Here is a 16,717-nt window from a genome sequence, read left to right as displayed (position 1 = left end):
TCCCTCCATGGCAGAGCCTCATCCCACCCGCCTCCTCCTCCTCCTCCTCCTCACCCCTGGCCCCCATGTGCACCAGTTCCCTCCCTCCCGCATCCCCTCACCCTGGAGCTGATGGATCCTGCCTGACCCCCCCCCATGGTGGCAGAGCTGCTCCAGCTGGTGCCTCCTCTCGCTGTGCTGGGGGGGGGGACAGGGCAGATGTTGGCAGCTGGAGCGCACACGTTGGGCCCCGTGAGCTGCCAATGGCTTCCCGTGACAGATGCTGGCTCTTCCCAGCAGCGCAACTGGTGCAGACTGGGGCTGGGACAGAGAGAGGGTGAGGGGATGGTTCCACCGGTTACAGAACCCACATCTGACCTGGAGCGAGGGCTCTGGGCAGGATGGGGCAGAGCGGGAACACCGAAGGGAGCTGAGGGATTGCTCTGGGCATGCAAAGACACAGCACAAGGGGGACGTGGAGCTGCTGGAGTGAGGCCAGAGGAGGCCATGGAGCTGCTGCGAGGGCTGGAGCAGCTCTGCTCTGGAGCCAGGCTGAGAGAGCTGGGCTGGGGCAGCCTGGACAAGAGAAGGCTCCTGAAGGGGAGACCTGAGAGCAGCTCCAGTGCCTGAAGGGGCTGCAGGAAAGCTGGAGAGGGGCTTGGGACAAGGGATGTAGGGACAGGCCAAGGGGAATGGCTTGAACCTGCCCGAGGGGAGACTGAGATGGGATACAAGGAAGGTGAGAGGACATTGGAAGGAGTTGGAGAAGCTGTGGCTGCCCCATCCCTGGCAGTGCTCAAGGCCAGGTTGGACACAGGGGCTTGGAGCAAGCTGCTCCAGTGGAAGGGGTCCCTGCCCGTGGCAGGGGCAGGAGCTGGAGGAGCTTTAGGGTCCCTTCCACCCAAACCAGGCTGGGATCCTATAAAACCACCCCCCTGACCCGCATGGATGGGGTCGGAGGTGCGGGGGGCAGCAGCAGGGACAGGACCGGGATGCGCAGGGGCCTTAATCCAGCCGCAGGGCTGCAGGAGCGCTGCAGCAGCGATTACCTCCGGGCCCTCTGAGCTCCTTCTCCTCCCTTCTGGAGCCGCACACATTAAGCCAAATCCTCCCGTCACATGGTCGGAAGGCAGAGGAAGGGAATAAGGGCAGGTCAGGAGGTGAACTGGAGGCCAGGGCTGTGCCACAGGGCAGGAGGAGCGCTCAGGACCGCGCTGGGCACTTCCCCTTGCATCCATCAGCGTGCGCCTTGCTTTGCGGCGCAGCAATCCCGGCCCAGTGCCCCGGCCCTGCACGGGCAGAGCTGTCACAACAACGCCGCTGATGCCTCTCGGCGGTGGCTGGTGCTGCTCTGGAGGCTCAGAGGTCAGGAGATGAGCTTGGGGGGGCTGGGGGGAGCCGTGGTGCGATGGCCCTGTGCAGATGTGGCCCTCACCCCAGCCTCAGGCCTCGGGCTCTGTGATGGGATCAGCGCTGAACGGCAGCTCGGTGGTGGTGGGGGGTGAGGGGGGCTGGCAGGGTGGGAGAGGTGGGGCAGCACCGTGCCTTTGTGCTTCCCGGGAATTGCCCCTAATCCCAAACTGCTGCCAGCCAAACACCCCATTCCAACGGGGCATCCTCCCCAGGCAGGGCCACCCCCCCTCCATCCCATCACTGCGGCTTCCCGGAGGCTCAGTGCCCTCTGTAGTCTGCTAAATCCATCCCTCTTCTTCACCATCACCATCAATGCAGGTTGGTGGCAGCAAGGCTTGAGGGCTGTAATGGGACATCCCAACCTCTTGCAGCCCCCTTCACACCCACCAAACCCCCATGTGCTGTGGAAACCAGGGCAAAGGGCTGGTCTCTGCCCTCCCATGGCCATGAGGGTCCTGCCAAGCCCCCCAGAAATGAGGTCTCGGCGGGGGTTCTGCCCCACGGAGGCTCTGGAGCATCCCCAGCCCCATTGCAGAGCCCCAGAGCTGCCTATGCACCATCAGGATCCTCCTGCAGATCTTTATTGGGGTCCTTTAGGCCCCCCCCTTGTCTGCTGGGAGCATCAGCTCAGCCAGAGCCATCACAAGAGCTCCCACCCCATGCAGGAGGTGTGACAAGGCCCCCAGTGATGTTAATTTGATGCTCATTAACTGGAATTGCCTGTGTGAGAAGTGATGGGTGCCCAGGGCAGGAAATGGGCTTGGGAGCTGATTCCGCACCCTGGGAAGCAGCTGGATGGGGGGACACCGTGACTGGGGGGACCCACTCATCGCCTTCCTCCTCCTCGCCTTCCCTGTTGGATGCCATCCCAGTGCCCTCCGGCTCATCCCAGCTCGTGGCTCCGCATCCCTCACTGCTCTGGGCTCTGCTGTGGATGCTTCCAGTGAAGACACTGGGCTGGGGACACCCGTGTCCCCCCAGCCTTGGCTGTGGGGTGGCACCGGCCATGCCAAGGTCCCCAGTAGTGAAATCAGGGGGGGCTGCAGCTGCATCAACCCCCCCCCCGGGTGCTGTGCACCCCTCAGAGGGTAAACTGAGGCACCGATAACCCGGTGTGATGAAGCTGGGGGTGCTGGGGGACACCCCCATCCCCTAAGCCATGGTCTGGGGTCCACCCAGAATGGGGGGGATATGTGTGACATCACCGGGAGCCGGGATACCAGAGACGGGTGGGATGGGGGATCCCAGCAACCGGGATGCTGGAGGACGGGAACCCGGGAGCGGGGTCCCAGGGATGGATGGGATCCCACGGAGGGATGTGGAGGCTCCGGCCCCGCTTCTCCCCGCATTGGGGTGGCTCCGCCGCCACCAACTCGTTTGGGGTGCGGAGCCCCGGGGGAAGAGGCAGCCCCGGGGGGGGAGCTGGACCGGGATCCCCGGTGCGGGCGGGTTCCCCCGGTGCCGGGTGCCGGAGCAGCGGTGCCGGGGGGATGCTGCGGTCCCGACCCGCGCTGATTTCGTTTCATTTCCTTTGGGTTCGTTCCATTTCGTTTGATTCGAGGGGGGCCGGGCCCGCGCAGCGCACCCAGGGGCGGGGGGAGCCCGGTGGGGCGTGCGGGTGCCTGCAGCCCCGGGGGGGGGGGTTGTCCCCACCTTGGGGTGTCCTCCACCCGCCCGCTCCCGGGGCTCCCCGGCGGAACGTTAACGAAATCAGCGCAATGGGAGCCAGGACGAGGGGGATGCGAAGGGCTGGGCACCCCCAGGAGGGTCCGCAACGAGGGGTGCCCCTGGGAACCCCCAGCATCGGTGGGGAGGCGTCGAAGCCGCCCGGTGCCCGCCTGTCCTGCACGGGTCCATCGCTGGTGTCCGTGCACAACCACGGGTGGCCGTGCACCGTTATAGGGTGTTCGTGCACTGTTATAGGGTGTTCGTGCACTGTTATAGGGTGTTCGTGCACTGTTTAGAGTGTTCGTGCACCGTCATAGGGTGTTCGTGCACTGTTATGGGGTGCTCGTGCACCGTTATTAGGTGTCCATGCACACTTACCCATATCCATGCATCGTCGTGGGATGTCCGTGCACTGTTATGGGGTGTCCATGCACACTCCCTCGTATCCGTGCACTGTTATAGGGTATCCGTGCAGTGTTATGGGGTGTCCATGCATGCTCCCTCGTGTCCGTACACCGCTGTAGGGTGTCCGTGCACCGTTATGGGGTGTCCATGCACACTCACTCGTGTCCGTGCACTGTTATACTGTCCGTGCACCGTTATGGGGTGTCCGGGCACGCTCCCTCGTGTCCGTGCACTGTTATAGGGTGTCCGTGCACCATTAGGGGGTGTCCGTGCACGGCTGTCCCGGGAAACCGGACACGCTGTGGGTGCAGCTCCTCTGGGTGCTTTAAAGCAAGCAATTAATTAACTAATCAATTAATCAAGCAAACAAAGACAGCCCCCCCCCAACAACAACCGCCCCACGGGAGCGGAGCGGTGCGCGGTTACACGGAGCTCACACGGGGCTGCCCCGTGTCCGTGTGCTCGAGCATACTTACATCGGAGCCGTGCACACTTACACCGTGTCTGTGCCCATCCACACCGTGTCTGTGCACACTTACACCGTGTCTGTGCACATCTACACCGTGTCTGTGCACACTTACACCGTGTCTGTGCCCATCTGCACCGTGTCTGTGCACACTTACACCGTGTCTGTGCCCATCCACACCGTGTCTGTGCCCATCTGCACCGCGTCTGTGCACACTTACACCGTGTCTGTGCACATCCACACCGTGTCTGTGCCCATCCGCACCGTGTCCGTGCACATCTGCACCGTGTCTGTGCCCATCTACACCGTGTCTGTGCCCATCCACACCGTGTCCGTGCACATCTGCACCGTGTCTGTGCACATCTACACCGTGTCTGTGCCCATCTGCACCGTGTCTGTGCCCATCCACACCGTGTCCGTGCACATCTGCACCGTGTCTGTGCACATCTGCACCGTGTCTGTGCACACTCAGACGGTCCGAGCACAGCTACACTACACCGGCGCACTTTTACACTGTCCGTGCACCCTTAGGCTGTGTTTGTGCACACTTACACTGTGTCTGTGCACACTTACACTGTTTGTGCACACTTACACTGTCCGTGCCCTTACACCAAGTCCATGCACACTTACACTGTGCACACTTACACTGCCTGTGGACGCAACACCGTGTCCGAGCACACTTACACTGTGTTTGTGCACACTTACACTGTGTCCAAGCACACTTACACTGTGCACGCTTACACTGTGTTTGTGCACACTTACACTGTATCCGTGCACACTTACACTGTTTGTGCACACTTACACCGTGTTGGTGCACACTTACACCGTGTCCGTGCACACTTACACCGTGGCAGTGCACACACACTGTGTCCGTGCACACACTGTATCTGTGCACACTTACACTGTGTCCGTGCACACTTACACTGTGGCAGTGCACACTTACACTGTATCTGTGCACACTTACACTGTGTCCGTGCACACTTACACTGTTTGTGCACACTTACACTGTTTGTGCACACTTACACCGTGTTGGTGCACACTTACACCGTGGCAGTGCACACACACTGTGTCCGTGCACACACTGTATCTGTGCACACTTACACTGTGTCCGTGCACACTTACACCGCGGCAGTGCACACTTACACCGTGTCCGTGCACACTTACACTGTATCCGTGCACACTTACACCGTGGCAGTGCACACTTACACCGTGGCAGTGCACACACTGTGTCCGTGCACACTTACACCGTGTCCGTGCACACTTACACTGTATCCGTGCACACTTACACCGTGTCCGTGCACACTTACACTGTATCCGTGCACACTTACACCGTGGCCGTGCACACTTACACTGTATCCGTGCACACTTACACCGTGGCCGTGCACACTTACACCGTGGCCGTGCACACTTACACCGTGGCCGTGGCCGTTTGCCCCGCGTCCACGCATCTTTTCCCCGTAGCCCCGCACAACCCGCACGTGTTTTCACGTGGCTCCTCCCTGCCCATGAGCAGCCCCCCGGGTCCCTGCACAGTCCCTCCCGTGCCCATCAGCGTTACCCCGTGTCCCTGCACGTTTTCGCACTGGTCCCGGTGCCCGCTCCGTTTCCCCCCGTGTCCTTCCGCAGTCTCCCCATGTCCGTGCACGCATCCCGTACCCGTTCCACCCCGTCCGTTCCGGTTCCCTCGTGTCCCTTGTCCGTACCCGTTCCCCTATGTTCATGCACAACCCCCGTTCCCGTTCCCCCGTTCCCGTTCCATTTCCCCCCCCGGTCCCCGGCCCTGGCCATGCTACCGCGGCTCCGGGGACCCTCAACATCCCTTGGGGACCCTCGGTAACACCGGGAATCCTCGGTAGCACCGGGGGCCGCCGGGCTGGGCCCTGGTTGTTCACCGTGAGGATGAGGAGGGCTCCCCGAGCTTGGCGGCTCCGTTCCCCGTGAACGTTTCCATCCCCATCGCCCGGTCCCGGGGCTCGCAGGCCGCCAATGTGGGCCGTGGGCCCGGGGAAACGCGGTCGCACCGGCCCGGCCCTCCGTTACCTTCGGTTCCAGCGAGCCGGGGGTGCCGGGCCTGCGAGCTCCGGGGCCTTTCTCCAGGGCGGAAAACGGGAAAACGAGGGAATACGGGGATTTTTGTTTTCGGCCCTTCACGGCCCCGGAGCGGGGGGAGCCGGCAGCGGCTGGTGCCGGGGTCAGGAGGCGGCGAGGGGCTGGAACGGCGGCTGAAGCAGGGGATTGAACCGGGGATGAAACCGGGGCTGCTCCCTCCGTGATGGGCTTCACGGAGTCGGCCCTGCTCTGTACGGCCCGGGAGGGAGAGAGAAAATAGGAGCAATAAAGATAATAATGTTGATAACAATAATGGTAACGATAATAATCATTATAACAATTATAATGATAATATTGATGATAATAAAGAAGAAGGAAAACGAGAAGAGGAAGGACAAAGAGGAAGAAGAAAACAAGAAGGAGGAGGAGGATAATAACAACGCAAATCCAAGATCAACAACGCGAATGCTGACGGAGGAGCAGTATAATTTGTTGTTATTATTAATAACAATTACCACTGCGGGATTTAGGATCCCGCATTTCCCTTCCGCTGCCCCCTGAGATCTCACACCCACGCAGAACAAATCCCTTTCCCCTTTACCGTTAACGCCCATCACGGGAGAACCGGGCCGGGGCGGCGGGGCCGGGACCCACCGGCGCTGCGAGGCCGGTGCTCGGGCTCGGCGGAGGGAGGAGATTTCGTTACGAGGCGGCTCCCCCCCCGGTTCCTCACTGGAGACCGGCCCGGAGCCGTCCCCAAGCGTTAAAGCGGTGCCTGGGCCCTGCGGAGGGACTTTGGGAGAGGGGGTGCTGCGGACGGGGGGGCTGATCCCGGTTTTCGTTAGGAATCGTTTGCCCAAAGGCACAGGAGCCACCGCTGGGAGCGGAGCCCGGGCCTGGCTGCAGCTCCGGGAGTGGGGAACCGGGAGCGAGGAACCGGGAACCGGGGAGGGGGAACAGGGAACCAGGAGCGGGGAACCGGGAGCAGGGAACCGGTTGCAGCCGGCCGTCCCTACCCGAAACCTGCTGCTCCATCCCGCTCACCCTCGGCCCTTCCTCCCGCTGTTCCCCACTCTGCCTTTTCCGTTTGTTTTATTTTCTTTTCCTCCCTTTTCATCTGATTCCCCCATCTTTATTTCCCTTTATCCCCTTTTATTCCTCCTCTTTATTTTTCCTGTTTCCCCCTTTATTTTCTTCCCCCCTTTAATTTTCCATTCCCCTTTTTATTTTCCCGTTTCGTTTTCCCTTTCCCCCGTTTAATTTTCTCTTTTTTTCCACCTTCTCCCCCACCCCTTTATTTTCCGTTCTCTCTTTTATCTCATTCCCCTCCTTTTATTTTCTCTCTTCCTTTCCTCTATTTTCACCCTCTCCGCTCTGTTCCCGTTATTCCAGGACAGGCAAAGGCCGCCGCAGGCACGGACACTCGGGCCCACCCCGGCCCAAGGGCACATTTGGAGGCCTTGAACCCTCCGGCGTTGCCCGAAGCCCAACTCTGGCTCCGCCGAGCTCTTCCTTGGTGAAACCGGCCCGGCCCGAGCCCCCTCCGGTACGCGCCGCTCCGGCCCCGGTGCCGGGGGCTGTCGGACCCCAGTGCGCTGGGGATTGAGCTCTGGGGGTGCTGCAGCTGCATCAACGGCCAATTGATAAGATTTCAATTCACCGTCAATCACAACCGCTTCCATTTGAGGGGTCGGGGTGAGGCCAAGAGGGGTGTCCCCAGTGTCCCGTCCCCCCCTCAAGCAGCCGGTTTTGCACCGTTTTGCCCTTGGAAACGGGGAGCCCCGGCCTGAGACGGTGCCCGGGGCCGCGTCCGTTCCAGCTGGGCACGGGGAGCCGCTCACCCAGCTCCAGGTCCCGGTGCTGCTACCGGAGGCGGCTCGGGGCATAGGGGATGCAGCTGCCGAGAGCAGGGAGGGGGTTCGGGGCTCCCCCGCTGCCCGATCCCGGGGAGGCGATGGGGTAACTCCGGTAGCAACGGGGACCCTCGGCCTACGGGGCTGCGGGGGCACACGGTGGGAAGAGGGACAGGATCCCCCCCACCCGGCTCTCCGAGGGGCGCGGGCAGAGCCGGTACCCGATTATGGCTTTATTCGTTTCCACCGGGGCTGAACCTTCCGGTGCTCCCCGCGGTGACCGCCCCGACAAGGGGGTACCCCCGGGGCCGGGGCTCTTTGTTTGCCAACCGGTGCCGGGGACCGGGAGCGCAGGAAATTGCGTCTGTGAGGGCCGTGAAGGTAAAGTCGCCCCTCGGCTGCCCCCGAGCCTCTCCCTTCGCGGCGGGGCTCGGCCGTCCGCTCCCGGGGCCGGGGATGAGCAGCGGAGAGCGGGCAGAGAGGGGGGGAACGGGCCGGTGGAATAAGGACCCGTCGCTTCTCCGGTCCCACCCCCGGCCGCTTCCTCCGCAGCTCTCTCCTCCCCCTAAAATCCCCCCCCGCTCCTCCTCTCCCCACCTCCCGGTATCGGTTTCCCCGCACACGAATCCCAGCGCAGCGCGGAGAGACCGAGCACAGGCGGCTTCTCCCCGCCGGCACCGGCACCGGCGCCCCATGGAAGGGCAGCGGCGGAGACCGGAGCGGCTGAAGTTCGCCCGGAGCGAGGTGCGGGCGGGAGGCGGAGCTGGGGAGGGGGCTTCCAGGGGGGCTTTAACCGGTTGTCAAAGTTTTAAACTCCTTTTTACCCCCCTCGGGACTGTCCGACGGGGACCGGGCCCCCCCCTCCTCGGTGGTGGAGCGGGGAAGGGGGGGTGCGGTTTAAATGCCAGCCCCCCCCCCCCCCCCCCCCCCCCGCCTCGGGTGGGAGAGAGCCGGTTCCGCCGCCGAGAGGCGAGAGAGCGACGGCCCCGGGGGTCTCCGGCTATGGGGGTGAGCCCCGGGGAGGGGGGCCGAGAGGGGCGGGGAGGGGAAGGGGTCTGGGGGGGGGCTCCCCTCCCCGCCCCCCCCGCCCAGCCTCGCCTCCTCTCTCCCTTTCCCTCTGTCTCCTTCTCTCCCTCCCGATCTTCGATCCCGCCGCGGCGCCCGCAGGGATGAGCGATGGAGGGGCCGAGCCCGGCGGGAGCCCCGTCCTGCGGGCCGAGCCCTCCGCTACCGGGCGGGCCCGGGAGAAGGCACCGACCCGGGCGGAGCTGGAGAGCGCCCTGCGCGGCGGCGGCGGCGGCTTCAAGGACATCCCGGGAACGTCGTCGGTCAGCCCCGGCTCCTCCAAGGAGCGCGCCCCGGACAGCGAGAGCCCGGCGGGACCCGGCGAGGCGGATTACTGCCGCCGCATCCTGGTGCGAGGTACGGGGGCAGCGGCCCCGGGCCCCGCTTCCCACACCGGGGCACCCCCCTCCTGCGCTCGCCGCCGCCTCCCGGGTCCCCGCTCCCAGCCGCGGCTGACAGCGGGATGGGGAACCCGGCCCCCGCCATCCCCGGCCCCGCTTCCAGCGCATCCCCGGCCGCTCCCGGGCGCTGGCCGGCTCCGAGCCCCGGCCTCCCGGCCCCGCCGCCACCGCGGCTCCCGCCGGCTCCGCTCCGTGCGGCGGGCCCTGTCCGCAGCCCGCTCCGCCGTGCGGCTCCGGGGCCGAGCGGGGATCGGGGCACGGGGCCGGGGACCCCCGGGGGGACGCGCGGGCAGCGGGAGAGGGGTGCGAGCGCTCGGCTCCGCTTTTAAACCGTTGTCGCAGGAGAAAAGCGTCATGGAGCGGCGGCGAGAGAGGGTTATATACATACACATATATACATTGATGTTATTTTACCCTTTATAACACCATTCGCTCGCCCGGGCATGAGGGACCCAACGGGCCCGGTACGCCGGGACCCGGGGCCGGTGCATTCCGCCCTCGATCACCCTCCACCGGCCCGGGGCTCGCTGGGTTTGTGGTGACCCCCCGAAGCTGGGGGTCCGCGGCGGGTGCCGAGCGCTCCCCGCTTCGGGGCTGCAGCACGGCTCCGTCCGGCGATGCTCGGGGGTCGGGTCCCCCCTCTTCTGCCGCCGTTTCCCAGCCGGGGCCCGGGGAAGCTCCGCGGCCGCTCGGTGACCAGCGCCGAGGCCCCCCGGCCTTTGCTCCGCCGCCGAGCCCCACGCTCGGGCAGGGACCGGAGCCGCGGCCCGGACTCGGCCGTATCCGTTCTCCGTGCCCGGGGCCGGCAGGGCCTGAGCCGGGTCCGTTTTCGGCCTGGCACGGCTCGGCTCGGGCATCCCGGCGTTGCAAACAGCACCGCCGCTCACCGAAGCCTCTCTCCCGGCTGTCGCGATAGGCGCCTGTCCCCGACAGCGCCGTTGGTGCAGCCCGAGCCCTCCCTGGGCACCTCAGCAGGGGTGCGGGCGGCTCTGGGGATCCCCCCCCCCGGTGTCCCGGGACGTCCCCGGGGTATCCCCGGGGTCCCGGTGGTCGCCGAGGCCCAGCCGGTTGCCGCATCCCCAGCGGGGTCAGGCTGGGGTCAGGCCTCTTCTCCTCCAGCCCCGTCCCCACCGGGGCCGCCCCGACGGGTCCTGCCCGGGGGGTCCCTCCCGGAGCCCGGCGCGGGGTGCCCGCACCCCCCGGCCCCGGGCCCGGCGGCTCTCACCATCTTACTGCAGCCGCCACGGCGCCGACAAAATGGTGGCGGGCAAGGAACGGAGCCAAGGAACGGGCGCGGGGCCGGGAGCCAGCGGGGGGATGCGGCGGGGACACCCGGTCTGGGGGGCACAGGGACCCACGGGGCCCACTGGGTGCTGCTCTCGGGAACGGGTCGGTGCCGGGGCTGCGTCTCCAGGTTCATGTTCTGCGAGGTGATATTATTTTCATACATCTATAAGATGCAGAGTACATATATGATATATTATACATTATATACTATGTATTATATATTATATATAACATGTTTTCCGAGCCAGGGCTGATCCCGAGCCGTTTCCCTCCCTCTCCAGCTCATTCCCGGTGCTCGCCCGCCATGGCTCTGGTGGGTACCGGGGCTCTCGGAGCAGCCTCCGCCTTCACCAGGGCCCTGTTGAAGGAAGCGGTGGGATCCTTCATGCCCTGGCATCACCGAGGGGGTCCCCGGTGCTCCCCCAGGCTCAGTATGGGATTATACCGGGCACTGGCGAGGGTGGAACGGAGCCTTCAGCCTCCGCCGTGGGGCGGCCATGGCCGCTCGGCCATCCCCGTCTCGTCGAGGCGGCAGGGCCGCTGTACACGGGTACGGCCGGAGGGTGCGGTTCAGCACCGGATCGGTCCTTAAAGGGGATCAACGGGACTTGGACCGGCCGAAGGAGCGGCTTCAGTCCCGTTGCAGCCCCAGGGGCGGCTGGAAAAGGGGGTTCAGATCCCGGGCTGCCCCCCCTGCACCTTCCGGTGCTGAGCCCGGAGGCCTACGGTGCTTTTTGGGGGTGCTGTGGGGTCCTGTGCTCCCTCCCTGCAGTTCCTGCGGGTACGGGGCTCTGCTGCACGTGTTGATGTGCAGGATGAGTCCCTCCGGGCACGCTGCAGTGCGGGCTCTGAAATCGCTGCTCCCCAGCCCCGGGGGGGGCTGTACCCCAAAACTCGCCCCTGCCCATCCTGCCTTGTGTTCAGCGCTGTGGCAGAGGAGAGCTGGATCCCTGTGGCACCAGGTTGCTTTTGGGGGGTCATTCCCAAAGCTTGTCCTGGGTGCCATTGGGTGCAGCCTGATCCCCAGGGTCTGAATGTGTCCCTAAGGTCCCGCTTAAGGCCTGTTGGAAACCCCTGGGTGGGAATTGTGGGTCTGGGATCCACTGGGATCCAGTAGGATCCCGGATGGGGGAAGGCTCTCAAGATGGGGTGCCTCAGGGATGGCGGTGTTGTGGCCTTGCTGGCAGGAGGGGATGGCTCTGAGCCCCCCAGATCCACATGGATGGGCAGCAGGGAAGGTCTGCGCCATGCAATAGGGGCTGCGGTGAGGGTTTTGCCTCTTCTCTTCCGGGCTGGCACCACAGGCCGTCCCCCCATCCCTTCCCATCGCTTCCCCTCCCTCCGAGCTGCGTCCAGCTGCTGGGAAGGGTGGAAAGAACAATAAATAATACCCATGATAATGCCCACATCATGGAGGGGCCGAATCCTGCAGCTGCGGCTGCAGCCGGCGCGGCTCCATCGGCCCTGGCTGCTGCCGCGCTGGGGAAGCGGCGCGGGCACGGATGTGCTCCAGGCATCATCTCTGCGAGCGCTCTTCCCTTGCAAAATGGTTCCCTGATCCCACCAGGGATCTCCCGGCCCAAGATATCTCCAATGCCCCAAGAAGCCCTTTCCTTTGCGACAGCTCCGCGCTCATCCGTGGGCATTGGGGGTGCGGATCGGAGCCCGAGGGTACCATGACGTAGGGTGGGAACTGGCTCTGGGATTGGGGTCCATAGCCCGTGTCTGTGCTTGCTCCCCACTCCCACCGGCCCCCCGCTGTCCCCACCATCCCCACACCGTCTCCATCACCCCTTCCCAGGCTGCTCCTCGCTATTGTCCTCCTTCCTGCCCCAGCAATTCCATAATCCCTCCATGGCTGAGTCAGCCCAAAGGAGAGAAAGCAACTTGCCTCCATCCAGGGCTGCCAGGGAGCTTGGCTTCCTTTGGGATTGGGAACCGGCAGCCCTGGAAGCTGAGCATGGAGCCCACAGTGGCTTCTGTGGCTGGAAAGCCACTGGGAAGAAATGGGGAGCTCCGCAGCTTCCCAAATCCAGGCTCTACTCCAGCATTGGAGTTACTTAAGGAAAGCTGGCACACGGGATGAGGAGGATGAGGGGTTTGGGGGTGATGGGAACGCGGCGGGCAATACCCAAGGCTCATTTTAATCCCTGGTGCCACATCCGAGCCCATCGGGACACATCCCAACCCGTGGAGCAGGGATGGGATTCCCAGCACCCTGGGGCTCCAGGGGTTTCCCTGGGAGCGCTCATCCTTTGTCAGAGCTCTTTTGGAAGGTCCATGAGAAACATCCCATGGTGTGGGCTGATGGGGGAGCTAAACCCTGCGGTGTCCGTGGCCCCTCGTTGAACAGGGGCTGCTCTCGAAGGAATTATCCCTTCAGCAGGAATGATTCTGGAAAGAAGGGAGTGGTGACCGAGATTTTTCCCAGTATTCCCAAGAAAGGGCAGAAATATGAATTAAAATACGTTTTTAATTAAAAGAAAGCTCTAATTCCAACGGTTCCTTGGTATTTACCGTTTTCTTTGCTTTCTGGCTCCCAGGAATGGTTATTCCTGGGATTAAACGTTTTCTTTCCTTAGAAACCTTTCTGGTTTCCATTTATCCCCTTAAACCCCCACATTATTCCCACTTTTTCCCTTTCCCTGGAGGTTATAAACTCACAGCTTTTGGGGCCGGGGGGGGGGGGATCCTGAATTATGGAGTCACCTCCTTCAGCTCCAGTTTGCAGGATGCTGGGAGTCACTCTCGCAGCGAGCTCAGCACCCAGCAAACACCATTTGGGGACCGTTTCCTCCCCATCCCAGCAGTTTTCCTCCTGGGAGACGTTTTCCTGATCCTTTTCCCCCCTTCCCTTGGCAGATGCCAAAGGGACGATCCGGGAGATCGTGCTTCCCAAGGGCCTGGACCTGGACCGGCCCAAGCGGACGCGGACGTCCTTCACCGCCGAGCAGCTCTACCGCCTGGAGCTGGAATTCCAGCGCTGCCAGTACGTGGTGGGCCGGGAGCGCACGGAGCTGGCGCGGCAGCTCAACCTCTCCGAGACCCAGGTGAGGGCTGCGGTGGGACCAGCCCCATGGGGGGGGCACCGGCGTGGGGAGGGAAGGAAGGAGCAGAAATGGGGCTGGGGTGGGTTGAGCATCCCACGTCCATACGGATGGATGGGGCTCGGGGCTTGCTTTGCAGTGGGAAGCGTGCGTGGTGCTGCGTTGCTCTCCATCCATCCCTTTCTCTTGAGGTGGAGTTTAGGGCTTAGAGGGGCTCAGGGCAGCCCTCAGTGGGGGACCCTGCACAGCTTCCCAATGGGAAGCATCCCCTGGCTCCACTGGGAGCCTCTGGGAGGCTTGTAGGGTGCAGGAGGGTTTCCACAGGGATCTGTGGTCCTTATGGAGCACCCACAGAGCAGGGTGGGTGAGTGGGGTTGGACATGGCACGGGTGCTGTCGGGATTGGGTGTTCGGCTGCGTATGAGCTGGATGGATCTCACCTGGATCCTGCATCCCTGTCGCTCCCCTGTCCCTGTGGCTTTACTCTCCTGCTCCCGGACGGATGCTCCATCCCTGGGTGTGCCATGGGGACTATCCCTGTGGACCCTGAGCTGGGGTGGGCACCTCTTCCCCTTCCCAATATTCCCGGCTCTGTGGGGAGAGGTTTTCCTGGTTCTGCTCCAGGGATGTTTGGCCGGTGTGGAGGGATATGAGCCTGGGAGAGGATGGAATGTTGATGTCTGTAATAGAGGCTGCAGTGCAAACCAAGTGGGAATGATGGAATAACCCAGCCAGCCCAGTCTGCCCCTCCTTGGCCACTGAGGCTCCTTTGGAGGCAGATGCATGGATCCATGGGTTCAGATAGGAAGCAAATCCAGGATTCCCAGACCTGCCCCGGCTCCAGCCTCCCTCCTGTGCCAAGGAGCTGGTTTTGGGGAGCCCCTGTTACTCCGTGGTGCTTTGGCACTCACCGTGCATGGTCCTGCGACGGGGAGCATGGAACAGAATTCCTCTTGGATCTGTTGGGAGCAGAGTGGATGGGGTTTGGTCAGGAGAGGCCTTACTTGGTGGGGGAGATGCAAGGAGGTGCTGGGATAAGGAATAAAGCACCGTGATGAGCTGGATGCTGGATGCAGGTCCCTCCTCCTGGTGTCCCAGCCGAAGCCCTGGTCCCAGTGTCACCTCCATGGAGCCGGAATGGTCGCATTAACCCCTCTCCATAGGGACTAATGTCCACTTGTTTCCTGCTTACTCACTGCCTTCATCGCTCAGTGAGCAAATTCACACCCATGGACCACGTCTGCCTCCTCTCCTCTTCCCCCCTCCTCCTGCATCCTCTGTTTTCCCACCTCTCTCCTTCACCTCTGTCTTATTTAATCCCTTCCCTGCCCTTCACAGCTTTTCCTTCCCTGCAGCAAATTCCCAGTTGTGCCGTCCTGGATCCCGGTCGCTTCCCAGCCACCACCATGCTTGGGATCAGTTTCTCCCTCTCATTAATGGGTGCAGGTCCCCTTGGACCACGGTTTCAGGCTCTTTGCACACTCAGGTATCACCCTGGTCCTTCACCATCCAGGGGGTTCCTTGGTCATTGCTGGCTGACCACAGGGCTTTACGGGATGTGACACTGTGTGACTCCATGGGTGATGGCCAGCGTGGATGTGGCCTGGAGATGGGATGATCACCACCAGCCACTCCTGTCCCACCAGGTTCCTCCTTGGTCATAAGTTTGGATGGGCATTTACAGCAATTTTGGATGTTTTGGGGGTTTCCTTCCCAGCGTTATCCAGGAGCAGCTCCTAGGACATGTGGGACCTGCTCCACCTCATCGCTGGTGGATCCCCAACCAGCAGCAGCATGGCTCTTTCCTGGTTATTTGCCTTGTGCCCATGGCTGGGGTGGTGGGATGGATCCTCCCCATCCCCTCACTGGGTTGTGTCATGGTTTCCAGCTTAGGAACCTTCTCCCTGCCAGCTCCTCCTGACTTTGCTCTTTGTTGGATGCGATGGGAGCCCACCGCATGCCAGCGTGGGTGGAGAGGAAAGGGGCTGCTGCAGAGGGGTTTTGGATGCTCAGGGGAGGGAGGATGATTCATCCCTGCTCCTGTGTGAGAGCAGGGTGACGAGATAGGAGCAGACACGATGGCATCGCGGCCGGAGAGCTGCAGCCCAGCATCCCTGTGATGGGTCCTCTCACCAGGAAACCCAACCGGAGCACGAACCACCTAAAGAGCCCCTTTGAGCCTCTTGTGCTGCTCTCCTGGCATCACATCCTGCTTTCTGGCAGGCTTGGAGGCAGGAGGCGATTGCCTCATGTGCTGATAGAGACACGGGGTTGGGGTTTGGGATGTGGGATATGGGACACAGGGACATAGGACACGGGGCACAGGACATGGGGAAGTTTTGGAGTCACTCAGGTGAGGATGAGGAGGGTGCTTCCATCTGCCCCAGCTCTCTCCAGCCCTGGGAATTCGCCTCCTCCCTCCAGGGATCCCTGTGCCTGTTCTGCATCACTGGAAGCTGCTCCAGACCCAGCCCAAACCCATTGAGCCATGGTTGTGGTTAGTGGTAAACGGATTCAATTAGCCCGTGGAACGTGCTTTCATTAACTTGCCAAGTTAATGAAGGCGAGATGTCTCACCCAGGAGACGGACGCAGCCTGGGTGAGCCCTGGATCAGCACAATCCATCCTCAACCCCGTGCGCCCAGAACTGGCTTTCTCTGGGCTATGCATCCCAGTGGGGATGGAGTTCCCCTCCTCAGTGCCATGGAAGGCGGAAGGCAGAGAGGAGCTGGAGGCAGAGGGACCATGGAGGGAGGATAATTCCCCCAATCCCCCGGCAGGATGGGAGGCGGGATGGGCAGGATGAGGGGATTTGCTCCCTGGGGCAGGAGTTCAGTGCCAGGCTCAGGTTCAAGTGACCTTGTGTCTGTGCCAGCTCTTCCTGCCCTCATTCCTGCCAGGGCAGAGACCTGACGCAGCAACCAAGGGCTCCTTTGGAGGTCTGGCTACTCAGGGGCTTGGCTGCACCCAGCTCCGAGCCTTGTCCCTCTGCCAGGCGGTGGTTCACCCGTTCCCAAAGGCAGGAGCTTGGGATATAGCGGTGTCCTCGAGCAAGGAGCGCTGCTCTCGGATCCATGCACCTCCT

The 16,717-nt window shown here is 62.9% G+C and overlaps 1 protein-coding gene across 1 annotated transcript in view; it reads left to right on the top strand.

Moving 5' to 3' along the window:
• The first annotated feature begins 8,448 nt into the window (after positions 1 to 8,448).
• The window catches only part of VAX2 (ventral anterior homeobox 2), an 18,656-nt gene continuing 10,387 nt past the window's right edge, over positions 8,449 to 16,717 (top strand). Inside the window, exons 1-3 of the mRNA XM_061441005.1 lie at positions 8,449 to 8,577; positions 9,001 to 9,255; positions 13,449 to 13,636. Of these exons, the coding sequence (XP_061296989.1) occupies positions 9,003 to 9,255; positions 13,449 to 13,636 (441 nt within the window). The 5' untranslated portion in view covers positions 8,449 to 8,577; positions 9,001 to 9,002. The remainder of the gene's footprint in view (positions 8,578 to 9,000; positions 9,256 to 13,448; positions 13,637 to 16,717) is intronic.

This window comes from Pezoporus flaviventris, unplaced genomic scaffold, assembly GCF_033815535.1.
Source record: "Pezoporus flaviventris isolate CSIRO_AGI_PZ_B2104156 unplaced genomic scaffold, CSIRO_AGI_Pfla_v1 ptg000188l, whole genome shotgun sequence".
NCBI lineage: Eukaryota > Metazoa > Chordata > Aves > Psittaciformes > Psittacidae > Pezoporus > Pezoporus flaviventris.
The sequence above is the reverse complement of the archived record's forward strand: the minus strand, read 5'-3'. Positions and strand labels throughout refer to the sequence as shown.